This window comes from Montipora foliosa, chromosome 12 (assembly GCF_036669935.1).
Source record: "Montipora foliosa isolate CH-2021 chromosome 12, ASM3666993v2, whole genome shotgun sequence".
Classification (NCBI taxonomy): domain Eukaryota; kingdom Metazoa; phylum Cnidaria; class Anthozoa; order Scleractinia; family Acroporidae; genus Montipora; species Montipora foliosa.
Window position 1 is genome coordinate 35912012 of NC_090880.1, and position 25905 is coordinate 35937916.

General features: G+C 37.5%; 3 protein-coding genes across 3 annotated transcripts in view; 1 reads left to right on the forward strand and 2 right to left on the reverse strand.

Annotated features, from left to right (window-relative positions):
* Window positions 1-11734, reverse strand: LOC137978818 (uncharacterized). Its single transcript, XM_068825902.1, has 8 exons — window positions 11310-11734; window positions 8944-9349; window positions 7157-7408; window positions 4517-4865; window positions 3995-4183; window positions 2353-2453; window positions 1297-1744; window positions 1-735 (listed from the first exon to the last, which is right to left on the reverse strand). Exons 1-8 carry the CDS (start codon window positions 11643-11645, stop codon window positions 435-437), a joined length of 2382 nt encoding a protein of 793 aa, XP_068682003.1. The 5' UTR covers window positions 11646-11734; the 3' UTR covers window positions 1-434.
* A 248-nt stretch (window positions 11735-11982) lies between these two features.
* On the forward strand, window positions 11983-20301 carry LOC137979612 (protein MEMO1-like). The gene is made up of 9 exons (XM_068826922.1): window positions 11983-12127; window positions 12258-12339; window positions 12421-12489; window positions 14151-14263; window positions 14754-14865; window positions 16072-16214; window positions 16838-16914; window positions 17870-17974; window positions 18464-20301. Exons 1-9 carry the CDS (start codon window positions 12079-12081, stop codon window positions 18605-18607), a joined length of 894 nt encoding a protein of 297 aa, XP_068683023.1. The 5' UTR covers window positions 11983-12078; the 3' UTR covers window positions 18608-20301.
* A 422-nt stretch (window positions 20302-20723) lies between these two features.
* LOC137979613 (ras-related protein ORAB-1) overlaps window positions 20724-25905 on the reverse strand; it is a 6917-nt gene continuing 1735 nt past the window's right edge. Inside the window, exons 6-7 of the mRNA XM_068826923.1 lie at window positions 25414-25545; window positions 20724-23098 (exon numbers count right to left, since the gene is read on the reverse strand). Of these exons, the coding sequence (XP_068683024.1) occupies window positions 22904-23098; window positions 25414-25545 (327 nt within the window). The 3' untranslated portion in view covers window positions 20724-22903. The remainder of the gene's footprint in view (window positions 23099-25413; window positions 25546-25905) is intronic.

Sequence of the window (25905 nt, forward strand, 5' to 3'; positions counted from 1 at the left end):
GTCATTGGCTTAGTTTCCTTCCTCTTTAGTTGAACCCTTTTATCCTTCAATACAATAATTATTATTATTGTTGTTAATATTATAATTATCATGATCATGATCATCATTATCATCATCATCATCATCATCATCATTATTATTATTATTATCATTATTATTATTATTATTATTATTATTATTATTATTATTATTATTATTATTGTTCTTGTATTATTTTTTATCTTAACCTGGGATTAGAACTGATCAATTTGATCAGCTCTGAGGTCATCATGCCATGTCATGATTTGTGGAATCAATTTGAACTACCCTTGTCAATATTTGCTAATGGTTAGGGACAGACCATTAGAAATGCGTTGGGAGGGCGAGGGGAGACAATTCCCCCCAAAAATCCAGCAAGTGGTTGTACCTATTAAGAGTATGTCATTCTTGTTATGTTACAACTTTGGCAAATCACTTGCATTGTTTAATCTACCGCCATCAACCAAATTGCAAATCTCCTTTGCCGCCCTAAACCCGGTTTCCATCGCAGTGTGAACAGTTGCACAGGCTGTGAGACTAGTGGCTTCACCAGCAAAGAACAAACGATCTTGAACAGGGCAAGCAAGTGCATGACGCATCCTGTGTGCAAAGACAGTAGGCGAGCTATATCCTCCGCGAATAAAAGGATGATTTGACCAATGGTAATAAACGTAGTCCATCAGCGAGTCTGTAGCAGGTTGTGGGTCAGACTGGGTGCTAAAATATATTTAAAAAAGTTAACACACCAGTTGAATTTAGCAGAATAATAATATTGCCCACTAAAATCCCCTAGTGCCACGCACTAGGGTCTGCACAAAGAAAAGGTGACGCACGTGCCAAAGAGAAAGGTCACTAAAATGCTCATTAATTTTGTCTGTTAAGCAAACAAAAGTTGTATTCCCTCGTAAGTGACTTTCAACAATCTTTCAGGAGACCAGTGACACTTTTTCTTTGGTGTTAGTAGAAAACTCCATTAACACGTGGCCAGGTTGTAAAAGGCAATCACACATTGATTTTTTAAATAAGCGTTTCACTTGCATTGATACGAGCGGTTTTGAAATTAAGAAGGAGAATGAAAAGATTCACGGTCGTGGGCTTGTCAGAGGAAAGAAAACTAAAATGAGAGTTTAACATTTAGTGCAATTTTTTTCTTTAAACCAATAATATTACTATCTTATGACGATACAGGAGCTGTACACATCGTCACAATTGCTTTAACTTTGTACTACTGTATACACGATGACGATGGGAAAAACACTTGCATTCCTATGAACAAACCTAAATATCTCATTCAACTGTTGAAGGAATCCATCCAAAACTTCCTTTCCGCTTAGACTGATCTTCTCTTCTGCGTGCTGGGCAGTTTGAAATCCAGCTATCACATGACACTTGTCATCACCACAACGGGAGTCACGTGAGTACATCCATATTTGGCTAATGAATCCCCCAACAGCATAAACTAGACTCAAGTCGTCTGGCCAGAACTTTGACTTGAAGCGGCAAACAATCTTCAAGGCGCCTGTCATTTGAATGGTGTCTATCGCTTTCCTCTTGATTTCGGGCAAAGACGGAATAAAGTTGATGTCGCCATCTTTGAGAATTGTCAGTGGCACCGTAACAACAACATAGTCAGCTGATATCATTTTGCCAAGTTGATTTTTCAACAGAATGTTCCCACCAGACTCTGATTGGTCAATTTCTCCATCGACAGTCTCTAAATTTTTACCTACCATTCAATTAAAAAAAAAAAAGAAAACTTTTTACGAGTGCTGAAAGTTATTCCCACCTACATTGGTTTTAATGCGCGTCTGTGTGCGGAAATCTGATGTATTTTTTCATTTAATCTTCTCGCGCTGACGTTCTCCACACAATGGAAAATTTTGGTATTTGCAGACAACGGCAAAGAATTTACTAAAATTATGTAAAATGCACGCACAGTGGGTGCAAAGTTATTGGTTACATGCACCATGGCAAAGACATCTCCCGAGGTCCTCGAAAGATTTACCGTAGTGTCTTGTAGACCGAGGAAATAGATGTTACACTCCAGTATTAAAGTTCCCGTGATAAACAATAACTATGTCAGAGAGTAATGCGCGAGAATACTTCTTCCTGCTTTGTTATACATGTACGTCCTTGAGAATTCAAAACCTAGAGAGCTGTTAGTGATGGGCTCTTCTTCTCATCTTTTTATGTATCTATTGACAGGTACAATGGTACATTTACCTCAGAAAATCGTCGTTATACTCAAAATTTAATTTTTCAGGCCTCGGTGTAACAGCAACTGTTTTTTTTGTTCATATAATTAGTTGGAAGCAAACTTAATTTCTGACCAACCTCTCCAATCAATTTCCTTGACTTGCCAACAAAGACGCTTGTCGACTCTGGTACATTTGTCAATAAAATACGCTACCAACTTTGAATAAGAATCTTCCAGCCTAAAAGAAAATTAGAAGAAACAATTTGGAAAAAAATTAAATTATAAATTTATACAAGAATGACACAGGCATACTTGGAAACATTTTAGTGTAATCGTGTACCTTTCACCATTTTACATAGGATGCCTGTGGCAGACCACGTTTAATATTTTACTTGAGTGACATTTTCATCGTAATTAGTCACGTACCTGTCACAAAACTCTTCGCTTAATAATGTCATGATGAACAAACAACATGCATGCCTCTTTTTAGTTTCTCGGAAAAGTTAATTAAGCTCACAACAAACACACCACTTCCCTTCTTTGAATTACTGCGCTCTCAGACTAAATTTGCGGAAGAAAGTATCTTTCAAGTGATCTTCGTCTGCTCTAAAAGCCTCCTTTGAAATCGATTTTGTGGATCAAGTGCGATAGAACAGTGATGAACGCGAGAATATTACACCTCTTGCCTACATTTCCACTCCCTATAATGGCCTATACGGGGAGGCTCTGCCCGAAAGGGGTACCTTTGTCACGCTTCAGGTATATGAAAGGGTAGGGATTTCACGAGTCGAAGTTCACGAAAGGGTTGGGGAATCTGTCATTTTGGTATTTAAAAGGGCCTTTCATTAAAATATTTCGAACACACATACCTTAATTATGACTGAGGGCTAGAAAGGGGATGTAGTGTTCTTAAGTAGGTTTGTGAAAGGGCTACTATTTTCCAATGGAAGGTATATGAAAGGGGTTCCATTTGTCAATGGAAGGTATACAAAAGGGGTATCTTTTCTGCCTAAAATGGGCATTGGGTTAAAATGGGCAATGAGGTTGGGGTAAAAATCGAAGATGAGGCACACTCCTTTTCATAAGTGTGTGGTGCACAAGTTTTCAACCCACCCAAAAAAATAAATGCTTTATTTCTCTTTTGATGTAGTATACCCTTTCCTTTGTTAACAACAATCTTCATTATTACACCTTTTTCTACTATTAGCGTTACATTTCTAAAGGAATTTTAAAGCTACTGTATAAAAGGGGAGAAGAAGTGGTAAACTTTTACAATTTAAAGGGGTCTAGGGGCTAAATAAACTAAAGTTTTCAAGTTAGCCCCAAGCTAAGGAAAGGTAATAATTTATGCAATTTGTAGCGACTACAACAAAAAACAAAATAACAACAGATACACACATTTAAAATCAACGACAAAAAATAAGCACAAACAATATACGTCGTTGGCATAATTTTACTTACTGGATTGGGTTTTGAGAATAAATTCTCTTACTTTACCAGGAAAAGTTTAAGTGTTAACATTTTTCAAGCAAGCAGTAAACTGCTTTTGTCTGGAAGCATTTCTTTTTAATTTTCTCTTGATTAACTGTACCATAATGAACCTTACATGAGCAGGGAAGTTTTTTTGCATGACTGTATGATTACAAATAGCAATTTTTGGGTATAGAAAAAACACTTGTAAAATCTTGAGAATTTCTTGATTGACAACACGTTTTTAAAGCCCCTTGTGAATGATACAAATATGAAAAGAAATTAGCCCTTGCACTGCTGATAACTTACCTATGATTACCCTCACCATATTCCCAAGCATTTTCTTCACGAGAGGATTCCATAACTCCCATCTGAGTGGGCTTGGCACCTGCCGTCTGACAGTACATTGCATCAAGCACTGCAATCACATCCCTACTGTACTGCTTTTTTTCCATCCACTCCAAAATGGTCATGTCTCCATCTGGCGAGAGCAGCCCACTACAAAAAAGAAAAAAAACTGGAAGTATACCCCAAGGTCTTATTTGAACAGAGGAAATGTCTTTACTTCTTAAAAATAAAAATAAAGTTTGTAATACAGGATATAATATCACCAAGCCATAGTTGCTGGGATAGTTCATAGGGCTTTACAGTGGAAATAGCTACTAAATAAGTTATTTGTCCTGGGGATAAATAAATAATAATTGTCTATGACTTTCACTAATTAATATCATGAAAGATAGTGCAGCTGATCAATCTTTCAAACAATAACGGGGACTGTTGAGCGAGCCAAATCGCTATTAACACTTACTGGCATTTACAAAAACACCTTACCTCGAGTTAACATGTGCCTTATTTTCTTGATTTTTATCACCTCTAGTCTTTACAAACTCTGCTTCACTGCCTACCACCTCCTTACCAGTGTAGCCATAAGCTGACATGTCACTTTCTAGCTCAAGTGTTCTTTCACTGTTAGGAAAAACTTTGGTATTTTCACATGTTTTACTTGAACATTCTAAGTTCTGTAGGGAACAGTCACCTTCATCTGCCTTGTCCCATAACATAATAATCTCATCCCAAGCTTTCCATGCCTTTTTTATATCAGGATGATCACCCAGCAATGGGTGTAAGATGCCCTTGTGGAAGATCAAGTCTTTTTTTTCACTGTTGCACATTGATAACCCTGCAAACAAACATTAAGATCAGGTTAAAAAACAATGGATCTACACGACAGGGTTTCCCCCCATAAGGGCTCCATTTTTTTTTTTTTTGGTTTGATGTACACAATTAAAAGGTCTTTTAAGGTCTTTTTCATGTATCTGTTGCGGACCATTTTGTTCCTCAGGTTAATCTGCAACCAAACTAGGTCATTTTGTTTCAACCTAGATCAAGGTTATACATGCCAACTTTTTCTGAGATATAGGCGTGAGATTTTTATCCTGGGAGTGCTGGGATTTTTGAAGACGACACAAACATTTCCAAAGGCTTTCGAAGGTACTCCTCGGAATTCTTGGTGGGGGTGTGCCGCCCGGGTCTTCAAATCCCGACCCTATTTCAGACCTAAACATGCCCTTTTCCACACCCGTTTTCAGACCTGAACTTGCAAATATACACCCGTTTTCAGACATGGCTTTATAAGATCGTTACATTATTATAGTATCCGAGTGAAATCACAACAAAGTATATTACGTTAAAGCATAATATTTTTTTATTAGGAAGTATAAAACACTGAGAATTGCATCAGGCACATAAATTCTAGAATAATTCACGCTTTAAATTGTGCTGTCATGAAAACAGTTTGCAGATATACTAATCGATCTAACGGGAACAGAATAACAGAACAGAACAATAATATAAAAAAAATGAACTCGAAAGGAATGAAAATACATTGACTCGTTATTATACATTATAAGGCCTACTAACATTGAACATAAATCTATCTCTTTTGTATCAATTTAAATGAAAAAAAAAAATCATTTGAAGTTCAGTTCAGTTAGTCGTTCCAGTTACGTACTGAGAAGAAAAATATGTTTGTAAGCTTTCGTAAATGTTCCCGGCCCCAAAAACCCGACCCGATTTCAGACCATAATTGTCAAAATCTATACCCGTTTTCAGACCAAAACGGCTCAAAAACCATACCCTTTGGGGCGGCACATACCTATATACCTTATATAGGGGAGTACCCCCCCTTCCCCCGGGGTCTTTCCAAGATGAAGAAACGCATATAAACGCAAGCTCGCTCCCAGTGCTTTTCACTTAAAAAATCAGAGATCGCGAGGAGGGTATTGTCATTTATTCATTTTACACATGGTTTTCGTTCCTTGCATGGGTCTGAGTTAACATATTTTTGAAAATTGTGTCAAGCAAGACGGTAACAACTCACATTTTTCAATCAGGCGTGAGAAATTGGCCCACAAGCGTGAGCCGGCGTGAGATCGAAGTTTTCAACTCGCAGGCGTGAGACTCACGCCTTAGGCATGAGAGTTGGCAGGTATACAAGTTGTTTCAACCCAGGTCAATTTGGGGCAGGTGCAAAACACAGGTTTAACAGATTACCAATACAGATAGTATCCCAAACATTCATTAAAGTTTAACCTTAACCCTAATTAGGCCTAAACAAAAAAATGTTTTTAGGCGTAATGTTACTATTTGTAAACAGTTAGGGTTAGGGTTAGGGTAAGGGTAATTATGCACTTGCATTATTGTCTATGTGGATACTCATTCTGGCATTAAATCAAGAGATTGTAAATGGTTTGAACCCAGGAGTCATATCATAATGATGTGAAGTATGATCATCCAGATAAGTGTAGTCCTGAGAAGGACTGAATGGCACTTTCCATATACATGTATTAAAATTCAATCTGAAACAAAAGGCATCATATCGAGGGTCTGGGGAATAAACTCATACAAATCTTTATATTTTTTCCCCAGAGCCTCAAGATGATGTCTTTTGTTTCAGACTGAATTTTAATGTATCGAAATTGGTCTATTTAGGATGACATTGACCGACATTTCAACAACCAGAGTGGAAGTCATCAGGGACGGTGGAGCTTATTTTGTATTGGGGGGGGAGGGGGGGGGGGGAACAAGCAAGCCCTGGAGGCGCTAACCTGTAGGGGGTTCTGGGAAAATTATCCGCCAGAAAATTTTGAAATTTTGAAGCTCGGAAATGTTTCTTTCAGCATTCTCAACGAGATATAACAAAATAAACGTGGGTCAACCGTAAAATGACAGACGTTTTACTTCTTATTTTCTATTTTTGCTTGAAGCCCCCCAGCTCCACCGTCCCTGGTCATCTTCATCTTCAATCACTTGACTTATTTCTTCTCAGGTTGTGGAAATGTCAGACTACGTCATCCTAAACAGTCCTAATTCTCAGCACTACACTGACACCTGGACGGTCGTACAGGAGAAAGCTTATTTGTTTTACTTCCATTGTGCACATTTTAACATAAGCAAGACATCTCCTTGCACCTTGAAAAGGCCATCCATTTTCCCTGGCAAGCCTGTTAATGATGCTGTCTGATCCATGAATAAACTCTCCACCAAGATCGATAGGAGCAAATCCTTTGAAAGGTGTTACTTGCTTCACTCTACCACCTAGGTAGTTAGAAGCCTCTAGTAGTATTACATCAAAGCCAGCCTCCGACAAAGCTGCAGCTGCAGCAAGACCAGCCATCCCTCCACCAATAACTGCCACTTGATTATCAGAAGTACCAGGTTTACCTAGAAACACAGAGATAATTTGAGTACAAAGTCTATTTTAGAGTGGCAGGATGTAAAGGACTCATCAAAATTACTGGTGCTAATTAATGCATTTTAAGGGCAGTTTAGAGCTGCTCAAGGGCCTCCCTTTATCTGCATTCACAATTGTTTACCTGTTGGCCCTTGAGTAGGATCAGTTCTGATACCGCTGTAGATTATCACAGAACTTTTGCATCTACCACTCCCCCAGAAAGGACGGGGGGACGGGGAGGGGGGGGGGGGGTAAGGACTCTCATATGAAAAGCGCAGGGATGCTTGTCGTCTTCCTTAGGGGTGTAAATTTCGGATTTTAGTCTCACTTAGGGTGTTCTGGGCAATCAATATGTAGCCAAGGAATATAAAAAAATACATTTAATATGTTTTAAATATGGTCTCCTTTAGGGGTCACAAAAGCCTGGGCCATGCTCAGGGGTTTAATTCAAAATTTCCAACAACCATCCCCACCCCTTCATATGCAAAGTTCCCCCCGCCCTCTGGAACCACTCCACCCAGGTTCTATTAAATAATGGGGTGCAGGGATGGCGCAGTGGTGAGAGCACTCACCTGCCACCAATGTGGCCTGGGTTCGATTCCCAGACTCGGCGTCATATGTGGGTTGAATTTGTTGGTTCTCTACTCTGCACCGAGAGGTTTTCTCCAGGAACTCCGGTTTCCCCTCTCTTCAAAAACCAAAATTTGATTTGATTTGTGTTAACTTGTTAATTTTAATTTACAATGTCCTGATTACTGCTCTACGGCACTGGAAGATTAGACACTTAAATAAAGTTCCTTTCCTTTCCTTTCCTTTCCTTTGGTAAGTATTCCCCAACCTAATTCATTGTCATGGTACCTTGGTGGGGTATGCAGTTAGGGTTGCCATAAATATACTTTTCTTGAAACAAACTTGTTGCCCCACTCCTGGCCAATAACCTCAAGGCCCCAGAAAATAATGACACATTGTTGCAAGAGCATTGTTTTAACATGTTTCTGCCTGCACACATGCAAGCAAAATGTTTCTGAAGAAACCCAGGAACACTTCTGCTTCTCAGAAATAAAATATGCTTTGACAACAAATGTTGCATGTGCCAACCCTGGTGAGACAGGGCATGTTTCCAGAAACCTTGTTGTTTTGTTTGCCTGGGTCAGGGTCCCTTCAATGCACCAGAGTCCATTTCTCAAAATTCTGAAGCTTTCCAGATGTCACAATTCCCTTGTTTGTATCTTAAGAAAGGTGAGGTTTTAAGACAGGCATCAAATTTCACAGTCATTTAGCTTTTAGTTATCTTGAAAACATACCGGTACTTAAAGATCTGGCCCCAGTTGTTCAAAAGGTGGCTAATGCTAACCACCGGATAAATCACAATCCATTGGATAGTGCAATTGATTTTGCTATTATTTAATTATCCATTGGCTAGTGATTTATCCAGTGGATAGCACGATCCATCTTTTAAACAACTGGGGCCAGAAGTAGGTGCTGGCTTTACAAATGGTTTTTCGGGCCATCTAGTGTTACTCACCATACCAAGGAAATGATGACAGCACAAAAACCTTTGTTATGGCATTTTTCTCAAGATTGCGCATCAACAAACTGAGTTCTTTCACATGGTGTTCCTTAAAACTGCTCTGGGCATGTTCAGTGAAGGCAAGTAGGTCTTTCAAATACTTAATGATGACATCTGCTTGAATTTGACGAGGAAGAGTGCCATTCTCAACATGGTAATCTGGAAGTAATGAAGGCTTGTAAACCAGAAGGAGAAAACGTTTATTTTTCAGTGAATTGTTCAAATGTAGTTCCGTCTCTACCAGTCTGAATCCTATGTCATACAAACAGATAAGTTGGTTCTTTGTTCTTGAGCTGTTGAAAGGGACTGTTACATGGCAAAAGACTTCGCATACATCTTGGTATTGATTCGTTTGAGCCCCCTGTGGAACAGAAAGATTGAAAATAACCATGTTATAAAAGTTCCACAGGATATGAAAATTTTAGGTAATGTTGCTTGAGTTTTCAAGTCACAAAAAAAATGTAATCAAAGTTTTAATCACTCGCTCAACTTTTCTAACCCACCAACATTCAAGTTTGTGGACTGAAAACTTTGATTTGATTCACACCGTCCTACAGCTGTACTTCAGTACCACTGAACCAATTTCTTATAGCCAGCACAGCTACAAAATCTGTAAATTGTAGAATATTAGCAAGCACTTGTACGTTTCAAACCACCTGAATTTGTAATTTAAAGACGATTACCAGTCTGTGCTGCAAAGTGTTTGAGTTGCTCACTTGATGGACTTGTAACAAATCAAAGTTTATACTTTGTACCATTTCATCTTTAACCCATTGACTTCTATAGTGGGAGTTAGACAATTTTACTCTGTCTAACACCAGACAATTTTAATTGCCAATGGGGGTGGTCCAGGACAGTCCACTGAGGGTTACTTAATTAAGGCACCGTTATTTTTTTTGTGGTTTAAATTAATGGTTAAAACTAGGTGGAACACAAAACACACCCATGAAACTCTAGGACTTGATTCTGTAACCAATGTCCTGAGACACACTGGTGACAATACCGAAGATAATTATCATTGACGTCACCTATTGCAGGGATTGATGTCGCTAAGCACTGGCTGCCGGCAAAAATTGCCCCTTAAGAGAGGGGTGATTGCCGGCTGAATTTTGGCCGTTGATCAAAGTGACTAAGAAGATTGCAAATTATTCTCTACAAAGTTTAAAGGTCATTCGATGTGTTAATAAAAAAAATTGAATATCTGTTAGTATACCGAATTATCACTAGAATTTACCAATACTGGAAATGAACTAAAGGCATTGTTTTAATTACGGTTGTGTGTGTCTTCTCTTTCCCTGTGTTTGCCATCTTGAAGAATGCCAGGTGTTGCAAGACACTGGGAACAATCTTGTTTCCAGGTCCCTTTGATGCTCAGAGCATAACTTACTGCAGCTTCAATAGAACCTTCAACCGGATGAATTTATTCTTGGCTACTTGCTGTGCTATTGTCAGCTATTTTCCAAATTGAGGTAGCATGTTGTATTATGCTAATATGCTAATAATAAATTATGCTTTACTATGCCCTAATTTACCCCTTTAATTTATGTATACAAGTTTAGGGTCTCACATACCCAATCTACCTACAACCAGTAACTACTTTGCAAAACAAAGTTGTCAAAATAATGACTTTTTCCGACCCTAGATCACATTCACAGTTGCTTTATTGCTGACGAGTTCCTTGACCATATTGTGTCAGAACATTATAGCACAACCGTAACATGTCACAATAATTATTCAAGATGGCTGAACCTGTGAAATTTGAAAGTAAATAAGAGATTTTAAAATTCACTTTTCTTGATATAAACACTGTTTTAAAAACAAATGTCCAACAAACTTGTTTGTAAACATAATTTCCTTTGGTTTAATCTTGTTCTGTTGTATATAAAGAGTGGAGGTTCCCTTTAGTAAATACTGATAGGTTCAAAGTCGGTGTCTGACACTTGCAGACGGACCGCAGACCCTAAATCACAGTTATTGAAAGCTAACTGTTTTCTAATGGGTGCTTAGACTTAAATACTGTTTATCAGTGCTATTTGTAGCCAGGGAGAGACTCCCATATAAAAAAAAGAAGGGATGCTCGTCGGAAATTTTAAATTAGCCCCCCTAAAGGAGACCAATCTGGGTGTGGCCCAGGCTTTTGTTGACCCCTCAAGTAAATGTACACTTTTTTATTTCTTCGCAAGCAACTCTAAAGGAGACCCTAAGTGAGACCAAAATCCAAAATTTACACCCCTAAGCGAGATGACGAGCATCCCTCCCCTTTCCATATGGGAGTTTCCTCCCCCTTCCCTTTCTAGGCAGTCTGCAATTGTCATAGTTACCTTATCTAGGGCGATCTTTGCCGCTTTCATCAAACTTTGCTCAACGTCATAACTTCTCAGTCTACAGTTCCCCTTTACGTGTTCATTTTCCAAACGCAAAAATTTAACCAAACCACAATTTGATTCTGAAAAGTAGTTGACAGCAAGCACCTCCAAAATTTCATCTTCACCTTGATCAGGAGAAAGTGCGAAGTATTTTTGAAAATATAGTTCTGGATCGTTTGCCTTGTCTGAAAATGCGTCCTTTAGCCAGCTATCACTTCTTGACAAATGTTTCGTGGCTCGAAGCCTTAATAAATCGTAAAACGATTTTGCGGTGTACTCTAACACTTTCATAGCGTGGCACGGACCCCGTGGCACGTGGAACACGCACAAGCGCCAGCTGAATGTGCAATCACAATAAATAAGGAGCGGTTTTGCACCATTTCAGGTCGTTGTTCATATACAGGAATTATAGCGTATCCAACTGTAGTTAATATGTTTGTTCAACTTTTCTTTCATGAAAGAGCATTGTAGCACTATTGTTGTTAATTTTCTTATAGTAAGTAAGAAAAAAGCGCCTCAGGTACTCAAAGTGTCCTCAGCAAGAAAATTGGCCGCATAAAAAGTTAAAGTACTGTATATGAAGCACTCACCCAATTTCTTTGATTGTGCGTACCCATTCCCCCGCAGATTCGTTGCTTTTCTTGTTTTATCTCGAAGGTTTCTATTGTGTTCCTCTCTTCCCGTTAATTCGAGCAATCCTTTGTGCGCTTTCAAATCGAATATTATGTCGATGCGTCGAGCTAGTCATTCAGGAAGTTGGTATCCTTCTAATCGTAAGAATATTTAAGGATGGTGCATCTTGTTTGAAACAGAACGTCATACAAGTACAATGCCGGTGTTTTTCAATGTTTTCATTAGTATCTTTTTTTGTGTTTTGTCGATTTCTTCAATGTAAAAATACAGCTCGGGAGTTGAACACGAAGTTAGAAGGCTGGTTATCTAAAGCGAGCCCTTCATTTCGACCAGCAAAGGCTATTATTGCGCCGTAAGTATATATTTTATTGTAATATTTGCTTGCCCGCATATTGTATGCTAAAAATAGCTTTGTCCTTTTCTTTTACAAAAGACACGCAGGTTATTCTTACTGTGGTTCATGTGGAGCACACGCATACAAACAACTTGACCCTAGTAGAGTGTAAGTACTAAATGAATGTATGACAACAGACATTTAAGAAAAGATCAATTGTGAATCCTAGTTTCCAATGTTAAAAGAGGTTATTGACAATTATTTTTAGCGCAATGAAGTGTTTTGCAATTCTCTATTTTCAAATGCCCCATAATACACTTTGTTTACCCCCCCCCCCCCAAATTTTGCATACATGTTTACTATTGTTTTCAACTGCTATTAGGGACACTGCATATTCCTAAGAGCATTTGAACACAATGGTTTATGCATCAATCAATTCCAGCGGTGCCCATCCCCCCGGGCAACTGCGGGGCATTTGCTGAAATTGTCAGTCCCAGGGGTGGGGCTCTCGCAATTTTATCGCAGCCCGGGGCTGGGCATTAGCCTACCCCGGGGCAACCCCTGGGCATTGATACACATGTTTTTGAATTAACATGGAAGAGTTTATCGGAAAAGACGAGGCCTTCGTTAAAGACTGGCTTGTACGTCACGGACTCGAAAAACTTGTGGATGTTTTTAAAGGTATGTTTTCTCAATTTTAGGTATTTCTTCATTTAAACTTGTAAGCATATGAATATATAAAAGCAACAAGGTGAACTAATATCACAAAACAATCACTAACGTGAAGACTGCGTAAACAAGACTACTTCGCATTCCGCATTCAGTCCCAGGGGTGGGGCTCTCGCAATTTTATCGCAGCCCGGGGCTGGGCATTAGCCTACCCCGGGGCAACCCCTGGGCATTGATACACATGTTTTTGAATTAACATGGAAGAGTTTATCGGAAAAGACGAGGCCTTCGTTAAAGACTGGCTTGTACGTCACGGACTCGAAAAACTTGTGGATGTTTTTAAAGGTATGTTTTCTCAATTTTAGGTATTTCTTCATTTAAACTTGTAAGCATATGAATATATAAAAGCAACAAGGTGAACTAATATCACAAAACAATCACTAACGTGAAGACTGCGTAAACAAGACTACTTCGCATTCCGCATTCAAAACTAGCCTAGCAATTTTTAAATTCATGAAAGTGGAGTTATATGAAACACCGAAGGGTTGCGAATTCAAATGATGCGGTCTTCAAGACAGATCTTGCGAGCGTAAAATGCGATGAAAGATCATTTAAGATGTCTTGATTCTTGACAGACAAAGTAGCCTGCGAATACAGGCGCCTATTGGAAGGCAACGATCCTTTCTTTGTCCCCACCCCAGGGCATTTACACAGCTTATGTGTCCCCACCCCGGGGAATTTGCCCATTTTTAAAAAAAAGAGCCAATGCCCGGGGGGGGATGGGCACTGCTGGAATTGACTGATGAATTATGCAAACGTTTTGAGCTGATGCTAATGTTAAGCCTTGGCATAAGAAGATCTCTGCTTTTTGGGCTCTGTAGATTTCTGCTTCCTGAGCAATCTTTATAGACCACTGTTTTCACTCCAAGGCCTAAATTGGCTGCCACCACTTCCGCACTACTGTTAAGAATGACATTATTGCTCTTGGTAAGTTTTCCTTGTGTCAGTCCCTGGTGATTCTCGGCCACAAGGTTTCCTTGGTTACTTATGTTGCTTTGTTGGAAGTGAGACTTTCTCTTCATTTCAAGGCACCTGTCCCTTAGTTCATGTTTCATGTATGACTTAAATCACTCTTACATTAATGTTTTTTGTTTGTTTAGAAAGAGGATATTTATCTTGGGCCCTTCTCATCACAAGTATTTGCCTGGCTGTGCAGTGACAACTTTAACACAATATCAGACTCCATTGTACAATCTAGCAGTAGACACAACCAGTGAGCATTCTTCCTAAAGCCCTTTAGTTCTTTACTAATCTTTGCAATAATTTTTTCTGCAACCTCATTACCTGGGTCTCTCTTTATCCCTTACCCACTTCAGGGAAAGGAAAGAAGAGAGAACCTGGAAATGAGGTTGTTTGTTCCAGATATTGGGCTGATTTGCCGATGCCACGTGCAGAATATTAGGTCATATATTAGAGTAGAACCCAGACTGATTTGCTGCGTGTGCCATGGTTAACTGAACTTCCCGTTGTGTTTTTAAATCAGCCTATTATGTCAAAAAGGAAGGACAAAAATAAAGATAACAAAAAAAGGGACATGTAGCATGTAAAATTGAGCTTTTAATACAACAAAATGGTGTCCTGCATCACGGAAAAGGTGTACATTGACATCAAAGCCCTTGTTATTGATTGCTTCTGGCTGATTGAAATATCAGGTCAAGTGAATTCCTGTTTGTTTGTTTGTTTGTTTGTTAATTTGTTTCTAGTTATTGAAGAACTGATAGCTACAGATGAGTTTGAGAAACTTGGCAGGGAGGATGATGAAACTGAACATAGTATAGAACTTCATCTACCATACATAGCAAAAGTAATGGAAAGGTAAATTCTCTGGCGGGTCTAAAACACAGGTCACTTGTTGCAGGTCATTGTTTTACCTTTTGGAAAGTAACCCTAATCCTCAATTTGGCTAACCCTAGGCCTAATCTTTTTTTGGCCAAGGGTTGGCCAAATTGAGTGTTAGGGTTACTTTCAAAAAGGTAAAGCAATGACCTGTAACAAGTGACCTGTGTTTTAGACCCATCGTAAATTCTCTCTATTGTGCATCATTCTACATGTAGTTCGCTGAAAAGAGAGATTTTGTAGTGTGGAAAGGAAAGCCTTTCTCTTAGGGTTGTGTAATGCATTTAAGCATAAATTAAAGGACATGTGGTCGAGCGAATTGTAGCGGCCATGGCAGTGTTGTACTGTAGGTTGCAAGTTGTGTTATTAAAATGTTATAGTCGATCAAATACGGACCCACTAAAGGTTGGTGGAGTTTTCATGCATGGGGAAAGGGTACTTTAACCCCCTAGGGCATCCCTTAGGTAATGTGAAAATATATACATAAGACAACACCAGTTTGGTAATGTTTGAAAAAGCACCAAAAAGCAGGTTTTTTTTGCAAAAGAAAAAGTAACTCAGTACCTTGTCAGAACACGCTTGCCAAACCAACCACCCATACAATCATATGGCGTGGTGCGATAATTATCTCCAAGAACAGTACCATCAATGTATTTGTTGGGAACTTTGCACATGAATTCTACCCACACACCTTTAAACTGTGATGATGGCAGCCTTTTACCTCAAACATAATTTACATCTTAGATCAACCCTGATGAAAACACTACAAAATGAGTGTTGTAATTATTGCCTTGAATCCTAATTTTCTTACTGATATCCCTATCAGTTATTCTTCAAAGCTGAGAAGCATCAAACCATGACTCAAGAAATTGTGGATAAGGAGGGGTATCAGTAACAACCTACAGTACCAGACAAATTTAGTTGGAACACTTAGCGAATGGTCTAGAATCATCGTGTTACAAGATCGCAGCTTATGCCACACACCCCTTCCTCCCAATTCAATGTTGTGTGAGAATTTTTCGGGTGACGGCTAGTAGTTGTGAGAATCAACATTGAAGGAGGGGGAAATGAAGATGGGTTTTCCAACAAATTTGATGAGTATTGTAGGGTTTATTTCATGCTCAATGTACGGTAATCTGTATGTGACAGATCAACAGCTTTAATTTCATTTGTTTCTTTTTGCAGTAAAAAGGATCAATTTAAGATTGTACCTATCCTTGTTGGCTCATTAACTTTTGAAAGTGAAGTAAAGTATGGCAAACTTCTAAGCAAATATCTTGTGCGACCAGAGAACTTTTTTGTCATTTCTTCTGATTTTTGTCACTGGGGTAAGCACCATGATTATCTCCTTCAAATTTGACCACTATAACTTTACAGAGTATTACCATTATTTATTCATTATTTGCTTGAGCAATGTTTGGCTTATGTCACAGCAATTATAAATAATTTTTATCATCGCAGTTATTGTTTCTTGAAGATTTAATCGTGTGCACACTAATTCGTTGGCTGACGTTATAAACAACCACTTAATTTAATCTTCAAACGGCCATTACATTAAATTTTATCACTTGAAAATGAAGTCAAGATGACTTCAAAACGTGTGTAATATTGCTGATTTTTGTAATCAAATGTATTTCAATAAGTTTTTTACTTCGTAACAAAAGAAAAACCTGAAAGTTTCAGGCTTGAACGAGATTTGAACCCTGACCTCTGCAAGTGTTGTACCAATTGAGCTGGTCATTTTGGATATTCGTGTGAAGTGACTCAATATATTTTACATGAATTTGGAAATTTTATTTGAAGTGTAGATAGAAGCATGAATGTTCATGACAGAAATAATAAAGAATGTTCATATGCTTCTATTTGCAGTTTAAATAATGTCTTTCACATTATATTATTAACTTTGTCTCAGTCTTCACTGCAATAATTGTATGATTGAATTCTGTTTCAGGAAAGCGCTTTAAGTACACTTTTTGGGACAGAAGCTATAGTCACATTTATGAATCCATTGAAGCTCTAGATAAGAAAGTAAGATAGTGTCATAAACATTTGCCCAATACTAATACTCTAAGGAGAAAACAAAACATTGTTCAAATACTAGATTTAACATGTTTGGCCCTATCTTGGGGTGCAGTACAACCCTTCAACTTACTCAATCAGACTTTTAACCCTCACAGAAGCTCAAGTTGGGAAACGTCCTGGACTGTAATTTACGTGATGTGAAAGGACATGCCCTTTACTTTCAAGGCATTCTTTTCCAAACATTGTGTTGGGTTCTTAAATGACAAAATATATTTTATCAACAATTAAAGTGTTGTGAGATAGGCTCTCCATTTGCATTGCCATTACAAAGACATTCCCTTTTCCTGATGAAAACATTTAGGACTCTAGAATAATAGAGGTTAAGTATGACATTTACGGCCAATGGCAAACGGGAAACAGCAGGCTCTTGCTTGTGATAAAAACGTGAAAATGCTCTCATTTTAACTTGTCCCATTCCTTTGAGAAGTTGCTTGATATCTGGAGCTAACAGGACAGAAATGACCAAATATCAAGCCGGATTCTTACATTTTTGGCAAAACCCTAAAATTTCACTTACGACGTTTGATGTAAATGTCATGCTTAACCAACCTCTCTAATATCTGTGGATGCCTCCTGAGGAGATGGAAGTGATCAAGGAAACACTGTTGTGGAAAGCCTGCTGCATTTTTGGCTGGAACATGGGTGATTATATCATTATAGTACCAATGCCTCGGTTGACTGTCGACGGATACATTAGTCATAAACGATGATTCTTTGAAGTTCACATCAAGCATTGTTAACTTGACAGTCGGCGCGTCAGTTGTGTGTCACCCAACGTGTTCGCTTAGGTTCAATGCCATCCCGCTACAATTTAGATTTGCTTTGAATAAGATTCCAAGCTCTTAGGATTTAGTGTCTGTTCTTTATAATTTGTGATGTTTGGACTTTACTGTCTTTGCAGGGCATGGATGTTATAGAAAAGTTAGATCCTCAAGGATTTAGTGAGTATCTGAAGAAATATCAAAACACAATATGTGGAAGACATCCCATAGGTGTTCTCCTCAATGTAAGTGTAAATTAATATTTATGAATTGTAATAGTTTTAAAAAGGACTGTATTCAGTTTCATAAATGATTTTTTCTTTCTTTCCTTGGTTCTTGGCAATTTTAAAGAGGCTGGAAGGGTTTTCCACAGGTAACAGTGGGTTTCCTTCCAGTGGAAAAGGACTACAACTCGGTAAATGCTGGCACCCACTCAGCTGAAAACCCTTTCATGTCTTTTTAGCCCCCTTAACGGACATGCTTTATAATACCTTTGGAGCAAACTCACACAAACATGTTGAGCATCCATTTTTTTCATCTGATAAAAGTAAAGACAAGTCAGATACATGTACATGATGGATTATGCATCTAGATAAATTCTGTACTTAAGTGCCTTGGCAAGCTTATGATAAGTAAGTTCATCTCAGATGGATCATGCTTCTTGAGGGGTTGGTCTTATCTTGCACCAGATAAAAAAAATAGACACGTGTTACCAATCTTGAATTCTTTTGCAGGCAGTGGAAGTCTTGCGGCAGATGAATGGTGTAACTCATCCATGGACATTAAGATTTATTCACTACTCTCAGTCAAATGCCTGTGATCATGTGAATGACAGTTCTGTGAGCTATGCTGCTGGAGTACTATTTTCAAGACCATAAACCATTGTATATGTATAATTAAGCCAGATTAGTCAACAAGTTCTTGATAAATTGCTTTTGTTTTTTCTCGTGATATAAAGTGGGTCCTTCTTCATATCAGTAAGTTAACTACGGTATGTTGGACTTTAAGAAATGTCTCCTTTATATTATGTTCATATTTGGTGGGAAGTGTGCATATTAAGGGCCCACGGACGGATTTTTCAAGCGTTGCTAGGGAAGTGAAATGTTACTTCCGGTGACTGACGTCATCAGATAGTGAGCTGACCAGAAAACCCACCCACAAGCAAAACTCACCGCACAAACTGTTGTTTCCATCCAATATTTTTCCTCGCCCTTTCTCGCGCGCGTTCTCAGATCAACTGCGCATGCATAAACTGACTTCCGGTTTTAGAAAAAACCTATACTTCCGGCGGTCTTTAAATTGAATTAATGTTTTTTTCATCTGGCACGTTTCACCTCCAAATACAGAATATAGGTAAGCATTGATTTTTTCAAATCATCTTTTTTGAAAATTTTATGGATATCTCAGTATCGTTTATCTCTCTAAAAAGAACATTTTTCAAAATAAAAAGAAAACCATGCTTGGCTGGATGCAAAAACGAATACAAAATATGAAACCACTGATTAAATACCCAAATTGTGTGGCACGTAGACAAATTTAGAGTTTTCTTTTATTGGACACGTGACCATGGACGTAGCTTGATGACGTCATATTTAGGGTCATTGGTTTACAAAAGTTAGAAACTGACCAAAATAATGCCAAATTCTCTCAAATTACTTAACTATTACATCCTTAGCAACGCACCCCAAAAAATACGTCAGTAGGCCCTTAAGCATTCCATTAAGTCACCAACATCGATGGTGAGTTAAAGTTTTTCTTTGTGCACAATTTCCTTTGATTACAGCTTCTTTATTTATGTATTCTTCTAAGACAACACAGAGACTTGTTGGAAAAAGTTTGAGTTATTTTCTTGCATGTTTTATCTAGACCAAGAGAAACCTTTTTCAATTACATGGTCTTTGAATGTCATTGGAACAAATTATTAATTTTGAAAAGAAAGCTAAGTTCGCAGTTTCTATTTTGCTGAGAAATGTTCTAAGTTTTGCACAGTATTTAATTAAGTCCTCACAACACAACTGTGATAAATAAGTTCTGTCTTATGTGTAAGCTTTGTTATGAACTGGGAACATTTCACAAAGTTATTGAATACAACAGATTTTAATAAAACCACAATAAAATGGAGAAAACTGACTGGATAAATGTAAAGTTTGCATAGCAAGCCTCTTTGAATAGTTTTTAGCACTCGAAAGCCAATTTGATAAATTTGGTTGAACAAAACAAAGCATGCTGGATGTCGCAAACAATCAAAATTAATTTGCAAATCAGCTTTCCAGCTCTAAAACCCCTCAGAAATAATTATTAAATGAATCTTAGATGCAAGCATTTGCAAATGAGCTCTATGATAATGCTACATAAATTATGCAGGTCACACAGGATAGATAATTAAATCTGTCAACCCCAACCATTGAGGGAAGCTAATGTGTAGGTAAATGATAATTTTAGATTTACATGTAAAACCAGTGGTGCTTAACAGGCAAGGATTGAGGTGGCTGAACACAGTTTTCACCCACCCTCTTGCTAATGCAATGCAGCGCATGCGCAAGGATTGCAAAAAAATAAACATGGCTTTAATACAGCAATCATTTTATTTGTTCATTGCTTCCGCTATCTGAACTATTTTTCCTCACAATTGAGCACTAGAGTGTTTTGATGGTTTTAGTCTTTTATGAGAAATGTATGTCAGAAAAGGAACTTTTCTTTGTTATCGAAAGAACCCAGTTAAATGCAGTGCATGTGTAGTAAGTTAAAAAATTGCGATTGAATGCGGAATAGCTTTCTCGGAAATACGCCTATTTCTCGAGGACCACTTGTTAGAATTTCACGAAATTTGGCACGAAAATACTTTAAGAAATAAGTAACTGGAGTATTGAAAAAATTTTGAACTTTAACAGAGGAAATTCTAGATATTCCAGTGAAACTTCAACAAGGGATAATTGAAGTTCTCTTTGTTGTTTCATTTCTTAAAATAGTGTTAACTTGTGAGCATCGTTACAAGCTTGCAAATTATAACGAAAATCTAACAACCAGAATTTCTGCAAATAAACAAAACCGATTTTAAAGGCATGTTATATTTATTAATGTTGCCATGGCAATGGCATATACGTCAGCTTAACTATCAAAAGACCGAAGTTCGTGTTGTCAGCTTGCTACCATTTTTGGCGACCAAAGGTTTTAGAGAAGAAGGTAAATGAAACATAGGTAGGTATCAAAAACCGTGTTCAGCCACCTTAAGTGTCAACCACTTTGCTTAAAATCAATTTCTGCTGAATTTTAACTTCTTGATTCAATGAAAACAAAAGAATATTAATAGTGGCCATTTTGCAATGACTGGTAGATGTTTCAATAGACCTCTTTCATAATAGCGGGCAAATAAATTATTCTTTTGTTTTAATGCTAATAAGCCCTACTAACCTCGCTAAGACGAGCAAATTTCAAAAGAATATTTGTTTTAAAACGAGGGCGGTAGGTCTCATTAACATAAATACAAAAGAATGTAAAGTTGGTCGCCATTTATGAAAGTGGTCTGTAGGCATTTTCTTACAAGTAAGTCTAAGTCACCTTCCATGCTACCACAATCCAAGACTCTCAAGTCAACCATAGGTGATACTAAAACCCCCTAAGCTGTAGGCCAAACTAATAATATTACTTTCACCCTATTTCATGTGTATAAAATGCAAAACATTGTCAAAGACGTGTGCAACCAATCATACTAAAATCCATTGGAAAAAAAACTCTTATTGATTGAACCTTACAGATGCTAGGCCCCCAACAGAATACTGGTAATTATTAAATTCTCAACCTCGGATAATGCGATTCTCGTGCTCTGATTGGTTCACTCAATCACGGTTATCAGCTCATATACCTTAGCTTGACCTTATATGGTAAATGATTGCGCTTAGCGTTGCTAAACTAAAAACGTTTACGCCAGAAAGCAAAATTTCTTTCGGTACAAAGCAAAAGAAAAACGTTTTTGTGAAAAGTTTAGATCACTTTCGAAGCGTAGAGATACGCGAAAAGGTAAGAAATGGTTTTTGTGATGAGCCTGGCGTCTGTCTGACCACGAGGTATTACACAACATCGAGTCTTCATCAACTTTTTTCGATTTCGCTAGGATTTTCTCGCTTTTTTCGCTCGTATTTCGTACTTCTAAACTTTTGGAGTTTAAGGAATTTAATAAAACAACTATTCCATTCGCGCTTGTTGGATATGAGAGTGGTTATAGCCAACTCGGCGCTACACGCCTCATTGGCTATTTACCATCTCATATCCAACGCACGCTCATGGAATAATTGTTAATTATTATTGCACTATACTTCTTTCATTACGTCAGATTTTGTGGGAGTAAAATGTCAAACTGGTCTCCATGAATTTTTTATTTAGGGTGTGTTCGATTAACTGTATTCCGGAATAGGAAGACATGGAATAGAAGTTATAAATCCTTGGTTTTTTATGGAGATTCACATTAAAATTATCAAACACCTGCTGAAAGGCTATTTTAAATTCATCCTTATTATCCTTGTTTCTTCAAAACCAACGACAGACATATCGTTTTAAATCATCACTCCACATATTATTTTGGAATAGGATCAATCGAACACACCCTTAAAATCACTGGAAATCCTAGTTAAATATTATCCCATTGCTTTTAGTTGTATTTAAATTGAACATGACACTGCAGTCCTTACACTGAACTGAATAACAAATTCATGTATAAAGACTGAATTTAATATTCTTTCACAAAGTGTTATGCTAGTGAATCAACAGCCTTTATTTAACAATATTTTAATGCTGTGGTACAGCCATTTTCAAGTTCAACCTAAACACTATTCAACAGCAGAGAATACTGTGCTATCAGTTCATATTGAGACATTTCCATAAATCCAATCTCTATGACTTAAATTAAAAAAGAAAAGTGGACTTGGGACGAGAAAAGTCGCAAGAGAAAGCTCGAAATTTGCCATTTTTTTAAATTTATTGAGCTTGTAGCCCTTGGTCAACATGAAGACTTGACTACATGTCAATCAACAGCACATCTAATTGCACCCTCTTCCACAAAAACGTTGGGGATATATTCAAAATGAGGACGTAACTGTATATAATGGGGGCCCTATTATCTTTTCCAGAAATGCATACTCAAACCCAGAGGTTTGTAAGTTCGTGTCCTTTCTTTGCTACTAACAGCATCCGCCACCTCCCGGCTTTACTGGGGTACTGGAATTGATTTTGACATTACTAGCTCCTGGTTGTGCTGGGGCTGGTCCCATGCGATTCTTTATTTCTGCTGCCATTGTCATAAAAGCTTGCTCAACATTTGTAGCACTCTTTGCGCTCGTTTCCAAGAATGGTATTCCCAATGAATCTGCATATTCCTAAAAATAACAGACAACAATACTTACATGTAGTATAAAAGAATATGCAGTGCCTACTACTGGTAATTTAAAGGTATTTTTCCGGTTTATGATTATGCAGGAAATGAAGATCTTAACAAGTGTTATTGAAATCGAAAGAGAAAATTGGGGGTAACCACGCATTTTTCAAAGATAATTTAGTATTTTGTAAAAAGCTTTATAATACAAAGCAATGTATAGCATTCTTTCTCAAATTGAAGCTTAATTATCTCTCAAAAATGCATGGTTACCCTCAATATCATTTTCTTTTTGAATACCAAGAGTACTTACTAAGATCTACTTTTTGCAGTATGTTTTAACCCAAGCAAAAACATCGCTGTATTTGTGAGCTTCACTGATAGGAAATCCGAGTATCTTGAGATGCGCAGAACGTAAGCGCAATAACAATAGTAGGCACCGTCCTTAACAAATCAACCCATCTGATTGATTATATCACTTTCCAATGTCATCTCATTATAATAAAACAGTTATGATTGAGTTATCAGTCACTGCACTGTAACTTATGCATGCACTACTTTTTTTATCTACATGTTTATTTACTGCCTGAACTGTTCTCAACTCAGTCTGATTATTCCTTTATAAGTTTATTGCTATTAATAAAATCAAGACAAATTCTCAAACATATTTATTTAGAATGCGTAGGTAAATTATTGGTTGCTCAACTGCAGGAAAGTTCTACTCAGAATAAAATAACATCCTGAGGTGGAGCCTTAACACTTCTGTACCAGGATCCTTAAGCCAAAGGAAAAAGAAAGAAGCAGCTCACCATACAACAAATTTAATGTGCCACAAAATCAGTTGAACTCAAATTTCAAGAAAAATTTCAAATACTGTAGTTACCTGTGTATAAGTTGACCTTTCATGGCCTCAAAAGAAGCTCCAAAAATCGGCCTTGACTTATACGCGGGTCAAAGATTTAGAGCCAAGTTCCAGCTAAATAAATATTAACATTATAATGTTGTCTTGGGCAAAACGAATGCAGGGGACTAAAGACTTCAAAATGAATGTAAGCAGTTCCAGTTGCAATGAAAAAGAATTTGTCCAACTCTAAATGTTAAAGATACTCACTAGCACAAATATGAAATAGACACTGGAAATTTTCATTTACCAAAGGCGAAAGCTCAAAAAGGCATTTCTGTTTCTTCAAATAAAACATGATCGTTCAACTGCTTAGTAACCTGGCACAATACCTCACGCTTGCATTTGTTTGTGTGCAAGCATCGTCTCTTGCGTTGCCTGAAAATGCTGGTTGGTAATGATTGTTTTTTATTCTTTATACAGCAAACCTGGATGATTTAAATGCTTTTGCAAACTTGGTAGTGTTGGCTTATGAGTTTTTTTGTTTTGTTCGTCATGTGAGATATTATAAATCAAGGACCAATTAAACCTTCCAAATTTCACATTGTGTTTGAAGTCTTTTTCAAAGATTGACTCCTGCTTCTGTGATGTTGTGCTTATCCTTTAAAGCTCTCTATCCCTGAACAACAAAACAGGTTACTTTGAGGTTTACCTTCATGTTTGATTTTCTGAGGACTTTTTCAAAACTCAAGGACAAAATGCCCTTCTAAACCACAAAACTATTAAGCACTTGCGGAGCGGATTTTTTTGTGTATCACAGTTTCAGAAATGGAAGAATACAAGATTAGTATCCCATGAACATTTCACAAAGAAATTAAGAAATTGCTTTTTTCGCTATCAAAAATGGGGGATCGACTTATTCACGGGTAAATATGGTACCTTGGTTATTTGTAAGCTTGCAAACTAAATGTTTGAACACATTGATTCCAATCAAACTAACAAACAAAGAAAACTACTTATTGCCATGGGCTTTCACACACATGCTCACTGCATGACATATCAGCAAGTTTTGCTACACCTGTATTGTCATTGGCCAAGTTTTGGTTTTGTGTAAACTGCACTCAATATAAAACCTTTAAGTACTGTTTAACCCAATCACTACTTCCTTCTCATTACTCTATACCAAACAGCAATAATATTTATGTCCAAGGCTTATCATTCAAAGATTTCAAAACATAAATTGCCAGAAATTTAGCTATGTATACAGGGGTTTCAATAACTTTTGAAGTAGATGCCTGGGCTAATCAATGTAAGTGGCGGACACTCTTGTCTTTTACAAGGGTTTGAGTGAAAATCATGGCAGAGTAGCTGGCAGTGACAAGCAAATTTCTGACATCATAGACAGTGGTATGCCACCAGTGACTGGCTTCTAATGAAACCCCTGTGTATGCCACAACTATCAGAGTAAAAGATAGTACCTTTGCTGTTGTAAAGTCCACTACTTTCTTTGTTGTAAGGTCACACTTGTTTCCCACAAGCAGTTTATTAACATTCTCACAAGCATATCTGTCAATTTCTTGTAACCATTGCTTAACATTGTTAAAAGATTCCTGTAATGCAAAAAGACAACACAGTTAAATACTGCATGTTTAACTGAAAATTACTACCGTAATTAACAAACCTGTGGCATATGTGGTTCATGACACTGTAAATTAACTTCTTGCAATCATTTCTGCTTTTTCTTTGCCAAAATTTATTGAAGATTTCAATGGATTTAGCACTTAGATTCTTAATGTGAACAGCCAAATCTAGGCAGGGAAACTGTAGAAACCAAACTTAACCCAAATACCAGGCAACTCCTCTCACCAGAGCCTGATTGGTATCTGAAACATGGTTGGCACATTTAAATAAAAAAATATATAAATAAAATGGTGAGGTTAAGCTGACCCTAAAAATAATTTGATGAATTA